Below are 27442 nucleotides of genomic sequence, written 5' to 3'. Positions count from 1 at the left end.
CTGAGTGACACTTCCTTTGCTTCATTACCTTTCCTAAATGCCTTTTTCTTTGAATAATGTACTTGAGAATGTTTTGAAAGCTAGTAGGCCAATATTTTTTTCAGTTTGAGTTGCTGTAGATAACACTCTTTGTTCAATAGAAAACAGGTGCTTTTCTTCTATCCTCCATAATGGGTATCTTCAATTATGAATCTTGAATTATATTTAGATCATTCTTATATACAATACATGATCAGTTGAGCTTCGCTCCAAACATGTAGTATGAACAGAATGTCTGAAAGGTACTGACATGGAACCATTAAATTTTAATCCAAGTTCTATAATGTCTATATTACAGAAAATGAATAATGTAGATAGTTGTTTGAAAATTTTATTCAAAACTGTGTGACAAAAAATGATAACATGCAAGTGTTTGATTGAATTTTTTCATCATTTTTGATGTTATATTTTCATTTCCTTTGTTATGTTTACAATGATACGACATTTACAATCAGCTTAATTTACTTTTGTATTACTCGTTTTGATTATATACATTTCTACAAAATTATGTGAGGTTTCAACAGTTTTCCCGAAATAAGTGCACCACCTATTTATATATTGTTGCAGATTCCTGCATCACAAATATCTATTATAACTTTTATAAAATAAGTTATGCAACATTTACTGCATATTGTTTTAAATGGGTTATGCAACATTTACTTCAGGTTATTTTAACTGAAATAAAGTCTTGAGAATCAGGTTCTGACTGAGAAACATATCATTTGTTTCTTGATTAAAAATAAAAATTTATGAAACGTAAAGATAAATACAAGACAAAATTTATAAAGAAAAAGAAGTATTATAAAAATACAAAATGTCACTCTGAACTGTTTGCCTCCGTTTATTGCTGACTCACTTTGTGCACGTCTTGACCGAGCACAAGTTTTTGCAGTTAAAAAATGTTCAGGATGCTTGTCTTCTTGATGACAAAGAGATATTCAGAGGCTACATTTTAGTAACTAACATTAAAGGAATATGGCACATTCACTGAGATTTCTCTATCATACATCTGCTTATAACAAATATTATACAAAATATAATGCTAGGAACACACATCTGTTAATGACTTCATAGCTATGTTCAAGAGCACAATGGGGCAATTAGAGTGTGAGACAGTTAATTTGGAAATATTAGAATTTCCATGTAACACAATGAAGCACTGTGGTACAGATGACTATACAATTATCACATGATTCATTCCTTACATATGAAACATTCAATCCTCTGCTCCTGGTTAACATTAAATTAAAATTGGCAAAAATGAACAATACTGTTAAAATAATTGATTAATAGCATCACTGAAGTCATGCTACTCTTAACTAAATAAAACTTTTTTTATGAAACAATTCTTAACACAAAGGACTAATACATTTACAGAAGCAACAATTGCTGACAAAAATCAGATTGTTGCTTCCATGGCAGTGATCATTACTAACACTTAACTTCTCCACAAAATACTAGAACACTTTCTGTGTGCAAAAACATCAGACTGAACACATTATAAAGCTCAAACTTATTATGCAGAAGAAATTCATAAGTCAGGCTTTTGCTTTCTTAAAAGGAAACATTAGAAAGAAAGAAAGTTATATATTTCTTGCTTCTGGCATGCTGGTACGAACTGAACTACTTCCTTTTTCTCCCGGGCATGTTTGAAGTTAGATACTGACATGTGACAAGTATTTTGTTGTCTGTTGCTGGAGTAATTTGACAACCACATCACTGTATCTTGGCACATAAAACATTTACAGATACTAAGCACATAAATTCTTGAGAGTGAAATTACCACTCTGAATACTGTATGGCACTTGAGGGATGATGAAACTCTCAATGTAACAGTATGTCTGAAAATGGCACTTTTAGAACTACTCGTTTCAGCTTTATCTGTGAAAGCTCAGTGGCATGTCATACTGGTACAACAGACATACATTAATAATACGTGGAATTTAGGTAAACTTCTGAAGCAGACATCAAAGATAACATAACAAGTAAATTTAAAATATAACTTGTTTCTTGTCTACGCTGCCAATGCAATAACAGTTCTCTTTACACACGTCAACAATAACCAATAAACCTACCAGCAAAAAGTTCGCTTTACATTTTTGTTTTCAATATCATAGCTGAGGAACACTTATCCATTTCTCTGTAGAGTGATAATAAGTTCTACTCTTCAGACACTGTTTCTGGTGGGGTTGACTCATGAAGTGGAAATTCAAGGCCCCTTAGTATTGCCAGCAGCCCTTTGGAATGATCTCGCTGCTTGCAGGTAACTTTCAGGGTAATTACAGTACTCGCAGAATCCAGGTGGTCCCTGTGGCCCGGGTGCTCCACGTACACCAGGTAATCCTGTTACAAAAAAGGAGAAAATGACATGCTTATAAGCTGTCTCCAGTTATTACACGCATGAAGTAGTGTTGTACTACATCAACAGACATTCATATCATTATTAAAAGCATTTGTTAAAGGGTATGGTGACCACTTTTAATACAATAAAAAATATACCTACAGTCTGACTCATTTCTCTATAATAAGTGACACAGATAGTATTTGCCTCTCTTTAAGAAGACATTCATATTTTCTTGATAAACATTATCTGCAACTAATAGACCATTGAACTTCAACACACTGGTCTTGTTAGTGTATTACTCTATTTTATTTTCATTGTACTGCATCAAAAAGAAAACAGGTTTTTACCTGGTCGTCCAGGTTCTCCTCTTTCCCCTTCCCTTCCTGGCAGTCCAATACCTTCTGGTCCAGGTGGCCCTGTAGAAAGTGAAAGGATACTGAATTAGACATGTGGCATACATCTGATTTTACATTTGATGTGTTTAAAAGAGAAAAATAACATAAAAGAGTACAGGGGAGCATGGTAATCGTATGTATTTAGTTTCTGAAGCTTGTGGTAAACATGATGCCTTCCAATTACTGCTTCTCTCCTTTGATTCGTGTAAGTTACAAAGAGATGCAGGGAGACAGGCACCATTTGAGCTGTGGAACATATAATGAGGGAAAGTAAATGAGGCCAGTTTCCTGTTAGTTTTGATGGATGGAAAGAAATGAAGATAAGCTTACAGTTACTACTTATTTATTTTTAACTGAATATCTTATTGAAACTTGCAAGTCGTCATATTATTGCACGGATGTGCTTTCAAAATACAGCAGTTTACCATACTGTATATGATTGCATTAGTGTGTAATGGCAAACTGGGGTAAAAGCATGCTAAAAGTGAGCAGGTGTGCATGATTCTCACATTAAATACATTACACAATCTGGTGGTACTTGTAAACACTGTTTTCTAATTTTGTAGTAGGCTATATAAATTGATATTATCATGGTAACTTGTTCATAACAGTAATATGACAGTTATCTCATTTAACAATTTGCTTCAAGCAACAACCCAGTAATTTATTTATTTGACACAATTTATAGAAGACAGTAATGAAATAGATACCTGAACTTTTCACATCTGGTCTGTTGCCAGAAATTAAGCTCATGCTTTTTCCCCCTTGTCAGATGCCAAGAAATTATACACCACTGACAAAGTCTTACATATTAGAGAAGTTGGATGGGTCTCTGAATGCCATTAGAAATGATGAGAGAAAAACAAGGGAAACTGGGAAAGCCATTAAGATTCGGGAATTAGCTTCAAGGAAACATTTACTACAGATGTCACCTGTTTCACCTTGTCTCCGTTGTCACAAACCTGTTTTCAGCAAGGACAGACAGACAGATTAAGCAATACATTTTGACATTAGTAAAATTATACTTTGGCTTAATATGCATCATCCTGAGATGCCTGGCATTTAAATATATCAAAGAAAAGAAAATCCCTAAGAATTTTAAGAGAGACAATGGCTTGGCCATTAAAGACTGGTTATATGGGTTTCAGAAAATAAATTATCAGATAAAATTGAGGCAGCCTAAAAGAACAAGTTTGTATAGGGTCATGTCTTTTAATGCTGAAGAGAAACAACTATTTTATTCAAATTAAGAAAATAGATAAAATAAAGGTATGGAAACATACAATTTTGAACTGAGTAGAGTACATAGCATATATAAAATGGGCATTACATTGGTTCAGAAGAAATCCCTGAAAATTTACAGACCTAAAGGAGGCAAAAATGTAGGAGCTGTGATTTCTGCTGAATAAAGGTGAACCATTACAGGTTTTTTTCTGCATGAATGCTGCTGGAAATTATATGTCATCAATGTTAATCTACCACACAAAATGAATGGCTCCCACACTTCAGAAAAATGAATCAACTGGAGCAGCATACAAATGGTGAAAGAACCAATAGATTAATTCTGAGTTATCTTTTGATTAGTTAGTCCACTTGAAGAAACATTTCAGAAATTGATCCTCTTTTTCTTATCTTGCGCAACCATACCAGTCTTATTTCAAATTTAACATTTTAGTACTGCAGAGAGAATTTTATCCATGTTGAATCATTACTGTCACATGCATCTAATCATTTTCAACCGCCTTACTTGACTTGATTTGACTTTCTTAAGTCTGCTGAATGATGCACTGTACAGGGAATTGAAAGAAAAAAATCCTTACAACTTCAAGATATCCACAGGTGACTGAATATGGTGTGCCTGAGTGTTAAAAAAAGTCATTCAAGAAAATTACCACCCTGGAGAAAGCAAGATTTTCAGAAAATGATTTTGCTTCAGTCAGTGAAATGAAACAGCTTGCAGTAGAAGGAACTCATGAGCCTGGCATTTCAAATTCTGAGTCATTTTGAGATTTTTCAAGCACTCAAGTCCGCCAGTATTCAAAATACTAAATAACTCACAACAATCTGAAGTTCTGTATGAAGATTCTCAACCATCTACCTCCAAACAAATTCTTGTACCAAAATATCTCCAGTTTCTAAACTAAAACCCAACATAAACATAAGGAGAAAGGCATGTGAAACACAACACTAACAAATATTAACAAGCACTCTCCATGAAAAGGTAGGTAGAATAAGCTGACAAGAAAACAGAGACTGGTTTGAAGAACAGGAATAATAAAGCTGTATGTAGATGCTTTACAGAGCAATCAGAAAATAGGAAAAGAAAACCGTAAGTAAGGAGAAAACACCAGAGTCATAGGAGGTATCAGACATTTCCAGCATTTGTGATAATGATGCTGACCATGATAACCATCTTACTGGTGCATTGAAACCACTATCTACACAGAGTAAAGAAACTGATGTGTTATGCTGTTATGTAAACAAATAAAGAGAAAAAAATGTGGTCCTTGTGTGTTTGATGTTATGGTTGGAATCATGTTGTTTGTACCAAAGAACAAACATCACAGGACTAAGTTTGCAATGGGTGCTTATCCAAGAATTGAAAATTCTAAACATTGTTGAACTGTTAAATTGAAGATAATTACACATTCTGTATTACTGTTTAAACACATTTCAATATTCTAATTTCCTAACAGAATTTGGTGAGTAACTTAAATGGTGCTTGTTTTCATTCATGTACCTATAACATTAGCCTCTCTTCTTAAATGTGCAATTTCCTAACCACTCTGTGTAATTACCCCCCCCCCCCCCCACAGGCATATGTGTGTGCAAGGCAAAAAAGGTGGGTTAGGGGGAGGGGGTGGGGGGCTTGAAGGGGCAGGATAAAAGGGGTCACTCGAACCATCTCCTCCTCCCCTTGGAATCTGGAGTGTATTATAGTGAGACAAGACAAAGGCTTTTGCAATTGCTGTACAACTTATTATCTTGCCACTCCTCCCCTGACCCCTCCCCAATAAATTTCTGCACATACCCATGCCCATAAGAGAAGGAAGGGCACCCAATGGCATCTTAATTATATTTGCAGTTAAACTTCATTGTACTGTTTTTTACATTTAAAATGATTCAGCATAATAAAAGTAGAGAAACTACATTTGTTTCAACCCTTTAGTCTCCTGAGTGAGCGCACCAAGTTTCTGTCACTTCTGACAGCATAGCTGCAGGACAGTCATTGAATTTCTCACTGCAGAAAAAGAAACTGGGGGGAATATTAAAAAACAATTGTGCAAAATCTATAGAGCATCTGCTGTTGACAGAAGAACAGTTAGTCACTGGAAATGAAGGATGAGGTCATCAGAAGGCAGTTCGGCGGAGCTCCATGATTTGCAGCAGTCAGGGAGACCATCTGCGGCTGTCACACCTCACATGTTGCAGTGATCTGATGTTGTCATTTGTGAGGAAAGACACATTATGACTCGAGAAGACATTTTGAGGATGATGAGGAGGTGATTCACACAGTGAAGCACTGGCTCTGCCACCAGGACAAGATTGGTACCGACAGAGCAAACACGCCCTTGTTTCGCACTACAGGAAGGCCATAGAACGGGAAGGAGATTACGTGGAAAAATAGGGTGTGTAGATAAAACACAAGTCTTTTGTGTATGTAATTCTCATTGTGTTCAATGAAGAACTGTTGAAGAAAAGAAAGTGCGGTGCATTACTTTCTGCGCAACCCTTGTACAAATTAACTGTAGCTCTGCAGCTATTCCTGTATGTATGTTTATTTCTAACTTCATGCCAAGCAACACCAAGCTAGCCAACACAAAAAATGTCCTCCTTCAACTTCATATTTTGCTTGAATATTGGCAATTCTGGAAGGACTCAGACGAAAATTTCTCAGGAGCTTTCTATTTTTACCCTTTACGCATTTTATGTAGATTTGAATATGGATTTTATTTCCACATATTGTATGTCAGTTTATGTTTTATTGTCAGATACTCATTTTGCTTTATGAAATAATTTTAATTAATGACTATGCATACTGCATTTTAAATATTGGATGTACAATACTGATCAGCAGGACACCCCCAGGCTATCAGCAGTACTTACTATTTATGTATGTGTGCAGATATTGATTCTGATATAGTACTTATATCAGATTTTTTAATGATATGTATGGCTGATAAGCATGGCTACCAGTGATGTTATTAACTGTTATTTTTATTTCTCGAGTATTCCTAGGCTTTTTGCAGATTGAGCTTTAGCTAACTGAACTTAGTTTGTCACACTGCAGTTTGTCTATTTGTAACAGATCTGAAGAGAACAGTAGCTGAAACTGGTAATTCTATAACTTACGTGGTCAAGATGCACCTTTACAATAAAGTGACATTTCTGGAAGTCTTGGAAGAAGAGACTTGAGAAGTAAGAAGGGAAAGAATAGGAAAAATTGGATTACAACATGCATGTCAGGTAAAACTGATGAAGATCATTCTGGAGAAATGAGGGGGAGTACAGAAAGGTGTACAATGAACTACAAAGTTTTAATGACTGGGGTACAGAGGGGTGAATGGAAAGATAGTGTGAAGATACTGAAGGACTGTAATATTAAGGTACATTAGAACAATTAACCTAAGCAAAAAGAGCCAAGAAAAGTCATGAAATAGGCTACACCAATTAGAAATGGATTTATAATAGTGCACATAGAAGAGAACAAAGACTTGTGGAAGAAGTATATTGAAGAATTATATAAAATACAAGGGGTTCATACACTACTAAGACTGGAATGTGACGACACAGACTATGGGCAAAAGATACTGAGATGTGGACAATGCCATTAAGGATCTCATAAAGATGAAAGCAATGGGCTGTGATGAAATACCAGCTGAAGCCTTAGAGGCTTTGGGACATAGAGCAAGCTGTGGATTAACCAACCTTTCAATCGAAAACAGGTAATATTAACATTTGATCTCTCTGCTTTTTCTAGTAGGAGTACACACACACACACACACACACACACACACACAGGCACCCAAATGACCACACTAATTAATTAATCTATATATGAACGATAGGCAAAATCAGTGAGGGTTTATCTTAGAAAAATTAACAAATACAAGTATTATCAGGCAGGAACTAGGAACTCTGACCACTTGCATCATGGAAATTAAAGAAATGAAACATCTTACAGATTACATTGCACAAGAGCTGAAAACTACATAAAACACATACCAGGTAGGCCACGTGGTCCCATAGGACCCTCTATTCCAACTCCCTCTGGTCCTCTGTCTCCTTTGTCACCTCTCTCTCCAGGGGAACCAGGTGGTCCACTTGGGCCCACTGGACCTGGGAGGCCAGTGAAGCCTCTCTCTCCCTGCAGGCCAGGTGGTCCTGCATCGCCTGGAAGTTTATGAGGGATTGGTGAGAAACAATTGTTAGTCATAAAGTGGAAATTTACCTCCATGCAGTAGATTATTAACAATTGAAATTTTAAAAAATGCATTTACAGAAGATGTTTGTTACATTGCCAAAAGACTTATGGCCTGTAACTTTTAGAGATGCTCTTAGAATCTGCTATATAACTTTAACTCAAAACTTAATTTTAATCCTATATTCACAGTGTGAGTAGTAGTCTATAATTTACTTATTAAAAATCTTTGTTTCAGTGAAATATATCTTATTGTGGTGACATTGTGCATTGATGTAGTGTTGTACTGTATGTGGGATGTGCAAGTGTTTACAAACACTGAACCATTCAAACATTTCATGCCAGATGCTAGAGGTGCTGCATTTATATACATAGGTGTTGTGGGTTTGTTATTCTTTGATTGTTGTTGTTGTTGTGGTCTTCAGTCCTGAGACTGGTTTGATGCAGCTCTCCATGCTACTCTATCCTGTGCAAGCTGCTTCATCTCCCAGTACCTACTGCAACCTACATCCTTCTGAATCTGCTTAGTCTATTCATCTCTTGGTCTCCCCCTACGATTTTTACCCTCCACGCTGCCCTCCAATACTAAATTGGTGATCCCTTGATGCCTCAGAAAATGTCCTACAAACCGATCCCTTCTTCTGGTCAAGTTGTGACACAAACTTCTCTTCTCCCCAATCCTATTCAATACTTCCTCATTAGTTATGTGATCTACCCATCTAATCTTCAGCATTCTTCTGTAGCACCACATTTCGAAAGCTTCTATTCTCTTCTTGTCCAAACTATTTACCGTCCATGTTTCACTTCCGTACATGGCTACACTCCATACAAATACTTTCAGAAATGACTTCCTGACACTTAAATCTATACTCGATGTTAACAAATTTCTCTTCTTCAGAAACGCTTTCCTTGCCATTGCCAGTCTACATTTTATATCCTCTCTACTTCGACCATCATCAGTTATTTTGCTCCCCAAATAGCAAAACTCCTTTAGTTTAAGTGTCTCATTTCCTAATCTAACACCCTCAACATCACCCGACTTAATTCGACTTCATTCCATTATCCTCGTTTTGCTTTTGTTGATGTTCATCTTATATCCTCCCTTCAAGACACCATCCATTCTGTTCAAATGCTCTTCCAAGCCCTTTGCTGTTTCTGACAGAATTACAATGTCATCGGTGAACCTCAAAGTTTTTATTTCTTCTCCATGGATTTTAATACCTACTCCGAATTTTTCTTTTGTTTCCTTTACTGCTTGCTCAATATACAGATTGAATAACATCAGGGAGAGGCTACAACCCTGTCTTACTCCCTTCCCAACCACTGCTTCCCTTTCATGTCCCTCGACTCTTATAACTGCCATCTGGTTTCTGTACAAATTGTAAATAGCCTTTCGCTCCCTGTATTTTAGCCCTGCCACCTTTAGAATTTGAAAGAGAGTATTCCAGTCAACATTGTCAAAAGCTTTCTCTAAGTCTACAAATGCTAGAAACGAGGGTTTGCCTTTCCTTAATCTTTCTTGTAAGATATGTCGTAAGGTCAGTATTGCCTCACGTGTTCCAGTATTTCTACGGAATCCAAACTGATCTTCCCCGAGGTCGGCTTCTACTAGTTTTTCCATTCGTATGTAAAGAATTCGTGTTAGTATTTTGCAGCTGTGGCTTATTAATCTGATTGTTCAGTAATTTTCACATCTGTCAACACCTGCTTTCTTTGGGATTGGAATCATTATATTCTTCTTGAAGTCTGAGGGTATTTCGCCTGTTTCATACATCTTACTCACCAGATGGTAGAATTTTGTCAGCACTGGCTCTCCCAAGGCTGTCAGTAGTTCCAATGGAATGTTGTCTACTCCGGGGGCCTTGTTTCGACTCAGGTCTTTCAGTGCTCTGTCAAACTCTTCACACAGTATTGTATCTCCCATTTCATCTTCATCTACATCCTCTTCCATTTCCATAATATTGTCCTCAAGTACATCGCCCTTGTATAGACCCTCTATATACTCCTTCCACCTTTCTGATTTCCCTTCTTTGCTTAGAACTGGGTTTCCATCTGAGCTCTTGATGTTCATACAAGTGGTTCTCTTATCTCCAAATGTCTCTTTAATTTTCCTGTAGGCAGTATCTATCTTACCCCTAGTGAGATAACCCTCTACATCCTTACATTTGTCCTCTAGCCATCCCTGCTTAGCCATTTTGCACTTCCTGTCGATTATTTTTGAGACGTTTGTATTCCTTTTTGCCTGCTTCATTTACTGCATTTTTATATTTTCTCCTTTCATCAGTTAAATTCAGTATTTCTTCTGTCACCCAAGTATTTCTACTAGCCCTCGTCTTTTTACCTACTTGATGCTCTGCTGCCTTCACTACTTCATCCCTCAGAGCTATCCATTCGTCTTCTACTCTATTTCTTTCCCCCCATTCCTGTCAATTGTTTCCTTATGCTCACCCTGAAACTCTGTACAACCTCTGGTTTAGTCAGTTTATCCAGGTCCCATCTCCTTAAATTCCCACCTTTTTGCAGTTTCTTCAGTTTGAATCTACAGTTCATAACCAGTAGATTGTGGTCAGAGTCCACATCTGCCCCTGGAAATGTCTTACAATTTAAAACCTGGTTCCTAAATCTCTGTCTTACCATTATATAATCTATCTGATACCTTTTAGTATCTCCAGGGTTCTTCCATGTATACAACCTTCTATCATGATTCTTAAACCAAGTGTTAGCTATGATTAAGTTGTGCTCTGTGCATAATTCTACCAGGCGGCTTCCTCTTTCATTTCTTAGCCCCAATCCATATTCACCTACTACGTTTCCTTCTCTCCCTTTTCCTACACTCAAATTCCAGTCACCCATGACTATTAAATTTTCTTCTCCCTTCACTATCTGAATAATTTCTTTTATTTCATCATACATTTCTTCAATTTCTTCGTCATCTGCAGAGCTAGTTGGCATATAAACTTGTACTACTGTAGTAGGTGTGGGCTTCGTATCTATCTTGGCCACAATAATGCGTTCACTATGCTGTTTGTAGTAGCTTACCCGCATTCCTATTTTCCTATTCATTATTAAACCTAGTCCTGCATTACCCCTATTTGACTTTGTGTTTATAACCCTGTAGTCATCTGACCAGAAGTCTTGTTCCTCCTGCCACCGAACTTCACTAATTCCCACTATATCTAACTTTAACCTATCCATTTCCCTTTTTAAATTTTCTAACCTACCTGCCCGATTAAGGGATCTGACATTCCACGCTACGATCCGTAGAACGCCAGTTTTCTTTCTCCCGATAACGACATCCTCTTGAGTAGTCCCCGCCCGGAGATCCGAATGGGGGACTATTTTACTTCCGGAATATTTTACCCAAGAGGACGCCATCATCATTTAATCATACAGTAAAGCTGCATGCCCTCGGGAAAAATTACGGCCGTAGTTTCCCCTTGCTTTCAGCCGTTTGCAGTACCAGCACAGTAAGGCCGATTTGGTTATTGTTACAAGGCCAGATCAGTTAATCATCCAGATTGTTGCCCTTGCAACTACTGAAAAGGCTGCTGCCCTCTTCTTTGATTATGCTTTTTATATTTTGTATCTTCCATGCATGTAGTGGAGTTTGTGCACAGTTACGGCATATTATGATATTTGTTCTCTGCATATTAAAGTTGTTTTGAATTGCAAGCTTGGAACAATCAAACAAACCATGTATTTCTCACCATCTCCTGTGACCAATAAAGCTAATGTTAATGGTTTGATGAAATTTTGTGTAGTTTGGTTCCATCATATTAAATACACACACAGTTTGTACCAAAAAAATGGTGATAACAATGTTATTTATCTGCATAGTATCATTGGATTAATGAGCGCTTGCAGAAGAGATTTGCAAAATGACTGATGCAGGAGAAGACCAGTTTTTTCTATTCTGGAATTTCGGCAGATACTACTAAGTTTTGTGCTTGTAGTAAACCTATTAGACCATCAGTATGCCATGGAAGTTCAAGATATGAATACCTTGCCACCAGAGGCTAACTCCTACAACCAGCTTAAAGCAGAATTGATCCAGCGATTTTCAGCATCACAGGAAGAGCAAATCTGCCAGGTTCCTACTCAGGAAGATATTGGAGACAGGAAGTCTTTGTAATACTGGTGGCACCTAAGCAATACAGTCTAACACCCACTCGGTCATAGTAGTGGAACTGGCAGATAAAATGTAGGACATGATGACATTGGCTTCTGTCAGCACAATCACTTCGTAGTGCACTACTGTGATACCAACTGTTTTGCTTGGAGATTATGACACCTTGGCGGCCAAGGTAGATCTATTGATGCAGCAGATCAGCAAACTGTTATCTCAACATGACCCAAACATTAACAGAAGCTATAATCAATACTGCCAATGCTCACATGTCAGATCATTGATGACCTCTTCCCCAACTGAGCCTGGGCAGCAAGGTGTCTGCTGGTATCACCAGAAATTCAGTGAGCAAGTGTGCAGATGCACAACCCCCTGCACTTTCTCAAATGGTAATGGTGGTTGGAAGTAGATGCCTCCTACGATAGCCAATTAGTGTCTCCATGTCTTTTTGTTAGTGATCAGGGGTCCAGTTGGAAATGTTTAATAGGCACTGGGTCCAATCTGTCCATTTACTCACAGACTATGTTGCACAGGAAGCGACCACTCACCTTATTCTGTCTGACTGCTGCAAACAACTTGGTCATAACAATGAATGGCAGGTGGGTTTACGACTAGCCTTTGCACGGGATTTTACCATTGCAGACGTCGCCAAACCTATCACTGGAGCACCCTTCCTCCCCCATTACAATCTACTGCTGGACATGATGTACTCGCACCTAGTTGACATCACAGGCTTAACAGCATCAGGATTTCAGTGGGATGCAGCTGTTCATACTGCCAAAGTAATTCAGGTGGCAGAAAATGAGTACATAGAGCTGCTGCATGGATTTCTGGCTCTGACATGACCTGCTAGAGTGCCTAAGGAGGTAAGGCATGACACCTTCCACTACACAGAGACAACCAACCGTCCCACCACATCTTGCAGACCAGATTGTCTTAAAATTGCGAAAGCAGAGCACAACAGTATGATTCATGAAGGTGTAACGTGGTCTTCCAACAGTTCCTGGTCCTCACCATTGCATTTTGTCCTGAAAAAGGGTTGTGCACGGCGGCCTTGTGGTGACTACCGAGCCCCAAATACCAGAACAATACCTGACAGATATCCAGTACCATCGTTACATTACTATAAATATGTGTTGAGTGGTGCAGTTATTTTTAGCATTCTTGATGGCACAAGAGCGTGCAATAGCTGTACGAGATATTCCCAAGGTGTTGACATCACTTATTTTGACATGTTTGAGAGCATACAGGTATTTATAACTTTTGGACGCACAAACACTGCTCAAACATGACAACAATTCATTGACTCAGTGCTACAGGGCCTAATTTTTTCTTTCGCTTACGTAGATGATATTTTGGTTTTTTCGTCGTTGGCAGAGCAGCATTGGCAGCTTTTAGCAGAAGTGTTAAAGCAGTTGGAACATCATGGCGTTGTCCTAAACACCATTAAATATGTTTGACCAGCCCCAGATTTCCTAGGGCATAGGATAACCGCAGCAGGATCGCAACCATTGCCATAGAAGGTGGAAGCCATCTTACAGATTTCATGCTCAAATATGGCCAAGGAATTTTGTTGATTTCTCAGTATTTTGTATTTTTATCACCATCATGTGCCACACTTTGCCGAGTTACAGGAGCCATTAACTCCATGTAGCACTCACCGGCCCAAACAACAAGGGTAACTTGCCTATAGCATGCACTGATAGCATATCTGTGGCATTTGAAGCAGCACTACTGGCACACCCTGAATATGCTGCACCTTTGGCACTAGTAGTTGATGCTAGCATGATGGTGATCAGTGCAGCATTGCAGCAACAATGTAGTGACACATGGCGACCACTTGTGTTTTTCTTGCGCAAACTATCGCTATCACAAAAGCTGTGAAGAGTTTAATGACAGAGAACTTCTGGCCATTTATGAGTCCATCAAATACTTTGGCTTCACCACGAAGCTAGAGAATTTATCATTTACACTGAACACAAACCGCTAAGTTATGCCTTTTGCCAGAACAATATGAACTGTTCAGCTAGCAACACAGTTGGCTAATGTTCATCTTGCAGTTCAGCACAGATATCCGGCATATCTCTGGTACAGACAATATGGTAGCCGATAGTTTCTCTAAGGTTAGAAGCATTACCAGCGCGATCAATTATATCGAACTCGCCGCCCACTCGACAACCAGATCAAGAACTGAATGTACTTTTATCAGCAGGAACATCAGCATTTGATCCTCAACTTACCCAAATTCCAGAGAGTGATATAAAGCTATACTGTGACATGACCAGGTTAAAGCTGAAGCTGTTCTTACCTATTGCCTTCAGAAGGGATGTCTTCAATATGCTATATGACTCGCCTAGTGACAAATCATTATGTGTAGCTGGGAACACAGAAAGATTGCCGTGAATGGGCAAGGTGTTGTCTTAAATGTGTGCAGCAAGATACACCACCACGTGCAACCACCAATAGGGAACTTTCCTGTGACACCAGCCCATTTCAATCATGTCCACATTGATGTCGTTGGTCTATTGCCATTATCTGATGGCCTACGTTACATACTTACAATGATAGATTGTTGCACCCGCTGGCTGGAAACTGCACCAGTGGACAACATTATGGCAGAAACTCTGGCTTTTGCTTTTGTGTCTTATTGGGTGTCATGATTTGGCTGTCCATTACATATTATGACAGACAGAGCACGAAAATTTGAATCTGAACTGCTCAGACAACTCGCGATGTTTCATGGCGCAACTCACCACAAAATGATGAGTGATCACCCAGCCTGTAATAGGACGATCAAGAGATCACACTACTCACTTAAGGCAGCACTAGTGTGCAACATCACTGAGTGGACCAAGGCCTTTCCCATGGTCCTATTCAGCCTCAGAAACATTTTCAAACCAGATATAGACACTTCTTCAGTAGAACTGTTGTACAGTGAGACATTGAGGCTTCCTAGGGAATTTGTGGAGACAAACACTCTGTCATAACCAAGGGATGGTTGACCAGCATTCTTACTCCAACTGTGAGGAGACATGGCCCGAATCTGTCCACACCAGCCTCACAGACATGGTACAGCCACCACCTTTGAGCATCAAGACTTAAAAACCTGTTCACACATCCTATTAGGCATGGAAGGCATCATACCATCCTTGCAGCCGCCATACTCAGGATCCTATCATGTAGTCGCAAGATTTTAACATTTCAACTAACACAAGGGTTACCATTGTTTTTATAGACACGATTAAACTGGCTTCAATCTTCCAAGAAGCAATAATGCCAGAGTTTCCAAGATTATGAGCTCACTCAACAACCACCTCATCACTGACTCCACAGCCATCTGTGCAAACTCCATCAGTGGACCTGCCAACACATACTTCAAGATCTGGTCGCTGCATGCCCTTCCCAGCCTGCTATTTGGAATAATGCTCCTCCTTCATCATTTTAGCTGATGTGGCAGTATCATGCAGTTACTCATTTCCCACTAGACACCAGAGGAGCTGGTTTATATGTGTGTGTGTGTTTTATTATTCTTTGAGTATGCTTTTTATATCTTCCATGCTTGTAATGGAGTTTGTACACAGTTATGAGAGTAACTCTGATGCTTATGCCCTGTATGTTAAGTTATTCTGAATATCAAGCTCGAAATGATCAAACAAACAGTGTATTTTTTGCTGACTCCTGTGGCTGTGATTAATAAAGCTAACATTATTTGTTCAAGGGCTTTTTGGTTCCATCGTACTATGTACATGCAGGTTCTAATGGTTGAACAGCATTCTGCACAGCTCGTACCAATACTTCTAATTATGTGCCCACATGCAGTTATGTACTCAAACATATGAAACCTGTGGGCAATACAGTTTTTCTGTCTATTTCTTGTTCTTGGTGCTTATTTTACACATTATTTACAGGCTTTGATAGATTATGGTAATTATATTTGAAAAAATGGAATTAAAAAAACTAACATAAAAATGAGAATGTAAGGTCAACCACGTTCTTTAAACGCATGAAATATCTGGAGCAACAATCTTAATTTATTTTCATCAAGTAATGCACTCATAAGCAGTAAATCTTTGACACATTTTTCACTGAGTTTACCAGCAGAATTGTGAAAACTGCAATGTGAAAAATATTACCTTGTTTTCCATTGTTTTGGTACAGTTTGATTACTTGGATTGGCTAGTATGTCATATTTTCTCTTCTAGGTAAGGCACAATAATATTTTGGAACTAGAGTTATCCACAATGAATGAAGACTGATTCTTGTGGAATAGTTGACAGGGACATCTGTTAAGGTTTTCCAACACTTTTTAGTGCAAACTTTATGAGACTTGTGTGATATGTCTTACATGTAATCATTTACATGACTGCTTATTAATGTAATGTGACTATACTGGATGTACATATAATTTAATGCTGAATTCCTATTGTTCTAGATGGAGGAGGGAGTGTATGTCATAAGGCATTGATCCAGAGTTCCTTGTTTTAACACTCTGTGTCAAGAAAACAGTGCAATCAACAGTATCTTACATATATTGAGATAGGCTTCCACAGTGAGTGCCAGTTTTCATAAAATCATTTTGGGCATTACCACATCATTATACATTTATAATGATGCTTCCTAACACCCAAAATGATTTTATTCTTGACTCTTATAAATGTCTTACATTTGCACATGACAAGAAAGCAAGGTTTAGTAATTAACCTGGTACACAGGTGCTGTGTTTAGTGTTCTTCCTCTCAGGTAAAAATTCTAGCAATTAAAATTTCTTTAATCATACATTGGAACTGATCACACCCAGAATTATGCACCACACCACCTTGACTGTGCAAGGAGGTTTCTGGCCATGGATAATATATCTCTTTAAACTGTGGCAGATCAGTAAGCATTCCAACAGACCTTCTCATATATGGAAACAAGTGAATCAGTCTAATGCATGAGACTAGCATCATTACATTGCCACTTAAGTGCATGACCTGCTGACTCATACAAGTAATTTTCAAGGTGGCCACAAAGGCAAGTAAAAAATGAAGCAAAACGAAAATTACACTTTGTGGCATTTCCTCCTTTTGTTGTGAGACTGTACCTAAGCAGAGGCCACACTTCAAGCATCTGAAAGTATCAGAGTTACTGTACATCTCTGATTATGTCTGTGTGCACTTAAATCTTATAAGAACTATCCTTTAAACATTTCCTGGATGAATGAGAGAGCTTTCTTTCAAACAGGTGGCTTGAGCCACTAGCAGTTAAATGAAGAATGAAGCACAGATTGCTCAGGTGAGTACAGGGCTATAAACACAAAATCAAATAGGGGTAAGCAAGAGTAGGCCTAATAATGAATAAGAAAATAGGGATGTGAATAAGCTACCATGAGCAGCATAGTGAACGCATTATCGTAGCCAGGTTAGGCATGAAGCCAAAACCACCATGGTAGTACAATTTTATATGCTAACTTGTTCCACAGATGAAGAGGTTGAAGGCATGTATGATGAGATAAAAGAAATTATTCAGATAGTTAAGAGAATCAAAAATTTAAGAGACTTGGAGACTCTGAAGGGTTTCAGATTGATTATATAATGGTAAGACAGAGGTTTCAGAACCAGATTTTAAACTGTAAGACATTTTCAGGGGCAGATGTGGACTCTGACCACAATTTATTGGCTATAAAAATGTAGACTAAAACTGAAGGAACTGAAGGAATTGCAAAAAGGTATTAATTTAAGAATAATGTGAAAGAACCAGATGTTGCTGATTGATTATGACAGGGGAAAGGAATATAGTAGATGATGAATGAGTAGCTTTGAGAAATGAAATAATGAAGGCAGCAGAGGATCAGATAAGTAGAAGGACAAGGCTTAGTAGAAATCCTTGGATAACATTGGAGGTATTGAATTTATTTCATGAATGAGAAAACATAAAAAATCCAGCAAATGAAGCAGGTGAGAGGGAGTAAAGGCATATAAAATGGCTATGCAATAATGGCTAGAGGGCAAATGTAAGGATTTAGAAGCATATATCACTAAGGGAAAGATAGATACTGCCTATAGCAAAATTAAACAGGACTTTGGAGAAAAGAGAGGCAGCTTTCTGATCACCAAGAGCTCCTTTGGATATCTGTTAAGAAGCAAACAAGGGAAAGATGAAGGATGGCAGGACTATATAAGGGGCTGTACAAGGGAAATGAAGTTGAAGGCAATGTAATACAAAAGGAAGAAGATGAAGATGAAGATCAGGTGGGAGATATGATACTATGAGAAGAATTTGACAGAGCACTGAAAGGCTTAAGTCAAAACAAGACCCACAGAGTAGATAACATTCTGTCAGAACTACTGATAACATTGGGAAAGCCAGCCATGAAAAAGTCATGCACGGATTCAGAAAACATTGTTCTTGTGAAACACAACTAGCTCTTTATATTCATGAAGTAATGTGTGCTATCGACAGGGGATGTCAAATTGATTCCATAATTTTAGATTTCCAGAAGGCTTTTGACACCGTTCCTCACAAGCATCGTATAACCAAACTGCATGCCTATGGAATATCACCTCAGTTGTGTGACTGGATTCGTGATTTCCTGTCAGAAAGGTCACAGTTCATAGTAATAGATGGAAAGTCATCGAGTAAAACAGAAGTAATATCTGATGTTCCCCATGGAAGTGTAATAGGCCCTCTATTGTTCCTGATCTATATTAATGGCATAGGAGACAATCTAAGTAGCCCTATTAGATTGTTTGCAGATGATGCTGTCATTTACAGTCTTGTAGAGTCAATAGATGACCAAAACAAATTGCAAAATGATTTAGATAAGACACCTACATGGTACGAAAAGTGGGAATTGACACTGAATACAGAAAAAGTGTGAAGTTATTCACATGAGTTCTACAAGAAATCCACACAAATCTTAAGGCTATAAATTCAACTAAATACTTAAGGATTACAAATAAAAATAACCTAAATTGGAACGATCACACAGATAATGGTGTGGGTAGAGCAAACCAAAGACTGTGATTAATTGGCAGAACACTTAGAAGGTGCAACAGGTCTACTAAAGAGACTGCTTACAACACACTTTTCCACCCTATACTGGAGTGCTGCTGTGCGGTGTGGGATCCGCATCAGGTGGGACTGATGGGTGATATCAAAAAAGTTCAAAGAAGGATGACTCATTTTGTACTATCACAAAATAGGGGAGATAGTGTTACAGACAAGATATGTGGATTGGAGTGGCAATCATTAAAACAAAGGCATTTTTCACTGCAACGGTATCTTCTCATGAAATTTCAGTCAACAGTTTTCTCCTCTGATTGCAAAAACATTCTGTTGGCACCCACCTACATAAGGAGAAATGATCATCATGATAAAATAAGAGAAATAGGGGCTCGCAGAGAAATATTTACATGCTCATTTTTCACCCGCGCCATTCAAGAGTGGAATGGTAGAGAGACAGCTTGAAGGTGGTTCACTGAACCCTCTGCCAGGCACTTCATTGTGAATAACAGAGTAATCACATAGATGTAGATGAAGTATTCCACTTGGTGTTCAAGATGTATGAAACAGATGAAATACTTTCAGACTTCATGAAGAATTTAATAATTCCTAATCCAAAGAAAGCAGTTGGACCAAGTGTGAATAATAACAAGTCTTGGCCGTAAAATAGTGACAGGAGTTCTTTACAGAAGAGTTTACAGATTGTTAGAAACTAATCTTGGGGAAGATCAGTTTGGATTTGCGATACATGTAGAAACACACAAGACAATACTGACCCTACAATTTCTCTTAGAAGATAGATTAAGAAAAGGTGAACATACATTTATAGCATTTACAGACTTTGGCTTTTGACAATGTTGACTGGAATACAATCTTTAAATTCTGAAGGTAGCAGCGAAAAAGACAGGGGAATGAAAGGCTATTTGCAACTTGTACAGAAACCAGTAGGCAGTTATTAGAGTCGAGGGGTGTGAAAATGAAGCAGTGGTTGAGAAGTAAGTGAGGTAGACTTGTAGCTTATCCCCAATGTTATTCATTGTGCACACTGAGTATGCAGTAAAGGAAGCCAAAGAAACATTTGGAGAAGAAATTAGAGTTTATGGAGAAGAAATCAAAGATTTGAGGTTTGGTGATGATTTTGTAATTCTGTGAGAGAAAGCAAAGAACTTGGATGAGCAGTTGAATGGAATGGGCAGTGTCTTGAAGGGAGGATATAAGATGAACATCAACAAATGCAAGAGAAGGGTAACAGTATGAAGCAGAATTAAATCGCTGAAGGAATTAGATTAGGAGATGAGACGCTAAAAGTAGTTGATGATATTTGATATTTGGGCAGTAAAATAATTGATGATGGCTCAAGTAGAGAGGATATAAAATGTAGACTGGCAATGGCAAAAAAATGGTCTCTGAAGAAAAGAAATTTGTTAACATCGAATATAGATTTAAGTGTTATGAAGTCTTTTCTGAAGGTATTTGTGGGGCAGTATGGAAGTTCCTCACCTTTGAAAACTGACCTTATCCAACAATTTAGGAAACCTGCAATAGTGCAAGTTACTTTTTATTCTGTTTTCACTTTGCAAATGTGATATCTTTCATAATTTTTTTCCTTCTTAAGCATACTGTAGTTTATAAGAATTTCTTACACCAGATTCATTTAACTCTTCCCCCCCCCCCCTTTCACGCCACCCCACTGTTAGCAGAGGAAGATGTCTATACAGACTTGGTTGCATTTTTACCCTTCACAATTTTTTGGCTTTTAGAAACCAACTTTTTCTTTTTTTTGCGTTTGCTTTTTGCTCTTCACTTTTGTAACACTTTTCAAAATTTGTCTTCAAATAAACATTGCTGTTATTTCACATGCTTTGCACTCACCAGTGTGGCGAAACCAGTAATAGGAGGAAAACTGAAAACATCTAGTAGAGAGTATCATGGAGGAAAGGAAAGAAATAATAAAGATATAACTGACTAAGAACAGGCATAAGGAAATGCCCCTGGAAAGTGTTATCTGTTTTGTTTTGCCAATAAAAACAATTAAATTCTGCACTGCACAAAATTAAAATTTAATAACTGTGTAATGAAACTACATGAATTACATGACTCCTATAAATAAGAATTGGGAGATACAGCAATAAAAAGCTGGAGCGAGTGGAGTGATGATTAAAACTGCATGGGAATCTATACTGAGAAAGAGGCAGCAAGACTTACAACGGGAAGAGAGCTAAAATATGTAATGACAGACTTGTCAGAAGTAAGAAGAATGCGAGTATGGCTCGTTAGAGGCATACAGAATAAGCTCCAAAGAAATTATACAGCAAAGATTAAAAGAAAGAAATTTTGAAGGTTTAATATAAAAAAAAGTCAGAAAGAAAATTCTTCATTGATTTAAGAATCTGTTATATGTGAATTATGTCTACATTATTAAACCAAGTTTCTGTACCACACCTGTGAGAGAGGGAAAGCATAATTAAATATGTTTTTATATATCCTGCTAGTATTTACATCTACATCTAAAAACATTCAGTGAACTGCTGTGAAGTGCATGGCAGAGTGTTCTCAGCATTTAACATTTTATTATGAATGAGAACTGACAGTCACTCCCTAAATGAAGGAACACTTCTAATTTCAGATGAATCAACAACATAAGCGGTAAATAAAGAGTAATGTTACTGCAAGAGAAGCTTCTGTAATATAACTTGAGTGGAAATATAATTTTTAACAACATAAACACTAAAGAGAAAAAAGAACATAGATGAGAGTTACAGTAAAATTTCAACAAAATGTTTCTCTAAAGTCTGTAAAATGTACAATTATTTTAACTTTTATGAGATACTATGAAAGCACTATACTCATACAGTCCACATATCACCATGGAACAAGCATTATGTTATGTATGAAAAATTTACAAAATATATGACTATGGTTTGGTCCTTTGCACATACTTTCACTCAGAAATTCACACAGCTGCCATTTTGATATTTGACAACACATGTTAAAAGTAAGATAGATATGTTAAAGAGAACAATACAAGAACTATGCATTAATCTTCAATGGATTGGACTTTTACTTTCATTTTGGAAACTGGTCACAAAATTTTCAATTTCTGGAAATAAGGAATTTACTACTTTTATAGCTGTCGGCTGTATTATGAAATATGCACATGAAATGAATATTTTTGTCAAACAGAGTAAAACTACTCTCTGGGTCCATTTATGGATTTTAAATACACAGGTGCACAATTTGTGACCAAGTGGCTGTGTAAAGTATTTTTTTTTAAAGTAAACATACAGTAAATAGGTCATCAGTATGCGCATTTGACACCAGTAGTGTTACAGTCATAAAATGAAATGAAAATGAGGGTTAGTACCTTAGGTGGATGAGAATTAAAGAATGGTATGAATATAATGATTGTTTTGTTCTATTTATGGGAGGGGTACCTGGGATGCCTTGGGGGCCAATAAGCCCTGGTTTTCCCACTCGGCTTTTGCCTGGGGGGCCTGGTGGACCGTGCAGTCCTGCAGTTAGTTCATCCTTTCGATCTGTGGGAGCAGGAACAGAGCAAGCAGGGACACTCTTGAGTACAATCTATAAACAGCAGGATACAGGACTAATTGCCAATGGCAACAGGTGCTCCATGTTTTTTCACTCCACTCCACATTCACTGGCTGATGCTTAGACAAAACAATTAGGTACAGTTTGCTTGAACAATAAACCCTTTTCTCTCGTTAGGAGCATGTAAATCAAAGTTTAAACTGTCAAAATACCAACTGATGATGAATCTTTGCAACTGTCTGTTCAGCGAAACCAGTGTGTTGTTATTCATATAGACAGAATATGAAAATTCAGAACAGAAAATTGGAAGTATGTACCAGTTCATATGAAATTTAGTTTGCTGAAAAGAAATTTAAAGAAAATATTGCACAATAATTGTAGCAATGCTTCTGTATATACTCACTGACGGGTTTAAGAGATATCAGCAAGTTCAATAAATTATTTGTTACTCCTTAACATAATTTTGTTATTGTTCAGGCAAATACACTTTACATTCTGACACAGAATCACAGCAAGTGGTCTTCAGATAAACAATTAAAAATGCCACACAGAGGGGATAGGCCACATAATTTACACTCTGACTCACTGCTGGAACTGTGACAGAATGTAATACACACATACATGTAAAATCATCCATGTCATGTTTCAAACCTGGAGGTCCCTGTAGCCCTGGGGGACCCGGTCTACCCGGTCGACTTCTCCCAGGTGGGCCAGGGGGCCCAACAAGGGTAGCTGTCAACTCACTGAGCTGGTCTGCATGGGGAGTAAAAAAACATGTTCAATACACAATGAAAAGAAAATGTTCAGATATTGTTTAAAGCACATAAGTAATGTTGATGTATTTAAACAATTAAGGTTAGTCTAAGAATACTGTGTGTCTAAAAATGATTTGAGCAACCAAATAATTTTGTTGTGTACACATGGTGATCACACTGGTGTTACAAGGCAACAGTCTAGAAGAGTTTTGTTTTGTTCTACCAAGATTAGTAACAGGCTAACTGTTGTTGCACGTTTTCAACAATCCCCCAAATATAAAGTGTTTAATAATGTGACAGTGACTGCAAGATAGTGTATATTTTTCTTGATTTCATTGAAAGTGGTCCATGATAATGAAGCAAGAACACTTGAATGAAGTGCTGCATATCACTGCACCAAGTTTCATAAAGGCTAGAACTATCACTTACTCCATTCAATGGTGGTAAGAACCATATCAACAATAAATAAAAATAATCTACATGTAATGTGATATAAATAATTGTCTTCAGTGATGGAATAACATTTTTTGAGCATGAATGAATGAGCATTTGTAGTATATGAATTCAGTAAATTTTTAAAAAAATCTCAAATAGTGAATTGAAGACCAGCAATATGGATTTCATTCAGTCACCAAGAGGATAGCAATTCCTTGGTTATTATGTTTTTGAACTAAGCAAAGTTTTTAACATTGATGGACTCATTCTCAAGGCAATGATCACAAATTGTTGTCATGAACTCCATCCTTTGTGCCTAAATCTATATGACTTCACTGCAAAAAGTTTTGTGTAAGACTATCTTTTGCTCCTCCTCCACTAATAAGTGTATCAGAACTTCTAATAAATTTAATCATTTCTGAAAAATGTGGCATTTACTATATTCTTGCAGCAGCTCATATTTGTTAAGTAAGTACTGGACTCTACAGTAGCTGACTTCTGTATATTTTCTGCTTCTCAAGCTGGGTTAGCAAGTTTAACCATGTTCTTATTTCAAGTTACACAGAAACAGATCAGAATGCTGAAATATTACGATCCTGAAGAAACTGTAGGAATGTAGAACCACTGGCTCTACCCCTCCCCCCCCCCCCTTTCCCAATAATATTGCTGCCCTATTGCAGCAAGAACAATGGTATCTTTGCCAGATCAGTTCTCTGTAGTACGCACTCTATGCTGCATGCGTTCTGTACACGTTGCAAGAATTAAAGTATTCGTAGTAAGTAATGGGAATCAAGTGATTATTTATCATAATTACCATGTCTGCTCTCCACTACCTACAAATTACAAGAACTGTTGCCTGTTTGTGAATATGTGTATTGATAGCCACTTTTGAAGTAATTCATCTCCTGTGAAATTCCCTTCTCAAAATTAGATGATAACCATAATACAACATTATTCATTTTTATAACAGATAGAGCTGCCTATCAAAACAAATCACCACTACAAAATTATTCAAAGCTGTGATTCCCACCTTACTAGCAGGCCAAACAATCTTGCTGCAGACCATAAAAAAGAATCACTTGATAAGTGGCTGTGTTTGTACACATGCTCTCTGTGGTATATGGTGAATGTTAGTTTTCACTTTTGTAGGCTACATTTTTATTATTATAATCCCTATCAATGCTCTGCTCATATCCCACTTAAGGCTTGTCATGTACAGTAAAAATGATGACATATTATACACAGAAAAGATAAAAACATCAAAATATTACGGTCTTCTGTAACAAAGTACTGAAAAGTTGTTAATAATTTTATAATAAGTAATTACAAAGCTATTGTAATTATTCAGAGTTACGACTGCTCTAGAAGTCATAACAATAAAATATAAAATCACACTTTAGATACCGAGCTTCCAGAATTAGAGGTTGCATCTGTCTGTTGCTGCACTACCGGTATTGCTTTGGGAACCTGTGATACAGTGGCATTAGCAGTTAAGTAATCAGAAAAAATAAATCACTAGTACATGGTTATAAGCTAAGTAGGTAAATGAGACTAAATGGACTATTAGCAGTCAAGGAGAGTAAAACCATATGGATGGGGACTTGGGATAGGCTATGCCTCACACTTGACCTTTCAGACTGCCATTATCCACTTGAAGATAAAGGAACTAGAACTGAAACACAATTTTTATTTATTTACCTTGCAGGTGGACATGATGTATTTCTACACCTATCATGGATGATTAAACCACTGTTGATACTTATCTGGAGATTTGATTGTACTTTCCACTGGCTCTGATCAGTAACCTTACAGTTTTGAAATAATGTAAGCGATTCTTGTTCAGAATGTGTTCAGCTCTAGCACTTGTCCTTTACATCTAAGATATACAAGTAAGAGATATTCAATAAATAGCTACTAATGCAGTATTGTGTTTGCCGGAGGAACCAGTAATTGCATCCACGGAAATATCATGTTAATTTCATCTGTTTTCTTGTGAGATGCTGTCACATAAAAGTTGGAAACAGCGAGTACCTGCTCCAAATGTTTTAGTGTTTGTAGATGAAAAGATAAGCAAAATATATTGAATATTAAAGAAATCACTAGAAAAACAAAAAGCCCTACAATGCTACAAGGGAATGAAGCCCAGGGCATTGTGACAGTAACACTACACGTCTATAATTACTCCTGTAAGTTAACTTCTAAGCTACATGATCAACTTACAAGATGACCAAGAAAGAACTGCTATGTAGAATCCTCTGATGCAAGCAATATATCATGAATTCTTATTCAGGTAATTGGACTTGAGTCAATGGAAGAATGGCTTCTTCAGGAATTCAGTTTAATCATACATCCCCCTCTCTGTCTCCAGTACTCTGTTGTCAAAGTACAAGGTTATTACAAATGATTGAAGCGATTTCACAGCTCTACAATAACTTTATTATTTGAGATATTTTCACAATGCTTTGCACACACATACAAAAACTCAAAAAGCTTTTTTAGGTATTCACAAATGTTCGATATGTGCCCCTTTAGTGATTCAGCAGACATCAAACCGATAATCTAGTTCCTCCCACAGAATGAGATTTTCACTCTGCAGCGGAGTGTGCGCTGATATGAAACTTCCTGGCAGATTAAAACTACAAGATTGAAAACCGATGGATCGGTCATGGTGGAGATCATGATCAGCAATTCATGTCATGGCCTCCATGCTCTCCCGACTTAACCCCATGCGATTTCTTTATGTGGGGTTATGTGAAAGATTCAGTGTTTAAACCTCCTCTACCAAGAAACGTGCCAGAACTGCGAGCTCGCATCAACGATGCTTTCGAACTCATTGATGGGGACATGCTGCGCCAAGTGTGGGAGGAACTTGAAACTTCCTGGCAGATTAAAACTGTGTGCCCGATCGAGACTCCTACCTTCCAAACTTTACAGAAGCTCTCCTGCGAACCTTCGCAGGAGAGCTTCTGTAAAGTTTGGAAGGTAGGAGACGAGGTACTGGCAGAAGTAAAGCTGTGAGTACCGTGCGTGGGTCGTGCTTCGGTAGCTCAGTTGGTAGAGCACTTGCCCACGAAAGGCAAAGGTCCCGAGTTTGAGTCTCGGTTGGGCACACAGTTTTAATCTGCCAGGAAGTTTCAAGTTCCTCCCACACTCGGCGCAGCATGTCCCCATCAATGAGTTCGAAAGCATCGTTGATGCGAGCTCGCAGTTCTGGCACGTTTCTTGGTAGAGGAGGTTTAAACACTGAATCTTTCACATAACCCCACAGAAAGAAATCACATGGGGTTAAGTTGGGAGAGCATGGAGGCCATGACATGAATTGCTGATCATGATCTCCACCATGACCGATCCATCGGTTTTCAATCTTCTGTTTAAGAAAAGCCGAACATCATG

At 37.7% G+C, this 27442-nt stretch overlaps 1 protein-coding gene across 3 annotated transcripts in view; it reads right to left on the bottom strand.

The window, feature by feature from the left end:
• Positions 1–354: 354 nt before the first annotated feature.
• Positions 355–27442, bottom strand: part of LOC126092137 (collagen alpha-1(IX) chain-like) — a 362152-nt gene continuing 335064 nt past the window's right edge. For 2 of the 3 annotated variants that reach the window (XM_049907597.1, XM_049907599.1), the window contains 4 exons: positions 23511–23612; positions 8005–8172; positions 2731–2799; positions 355–2382 (listed from right to left, as the gene is read on the bottom strand). In XM_049907597.1, the coding sequence (XP_049763554.1) occupies positions 2249–2382; positions 2731–2799; positions 8005–8172; positions 23511–23612 (473 nt within the window). In that variant the 3' untranslated portion in view covers positions 355–2248. Of the gene's footprint in view, positions 2383–2730; positions 2800–8004; positions 8173–22744; positions 22847–23510; positions 23613–27442 lie in introns of all 3 variants that reach the window. The other variant, XM_049907598.1, reaches the window with a different exon arrangement.

Source organism: Schistocerca cancellata, chromosome 7 (genome assembly GCF_023864275.1).
Source record: "Schistocerca cancellata isolate TAMUIC-IGC-003103 chromosome 7, iqSchCanc2.1, whole genome shotgun sequence".
Taxonomy (NCBI): domain Eukaryota; kingdom Metazoa; phylum Arthropoda; class Insecta; order Orthoptera; family Acrididae; genus Schistocerca; species Schistocerca cancellata.
This window is presented reverse-complemented; position numbering and strand designations above follow the sequence as displayed.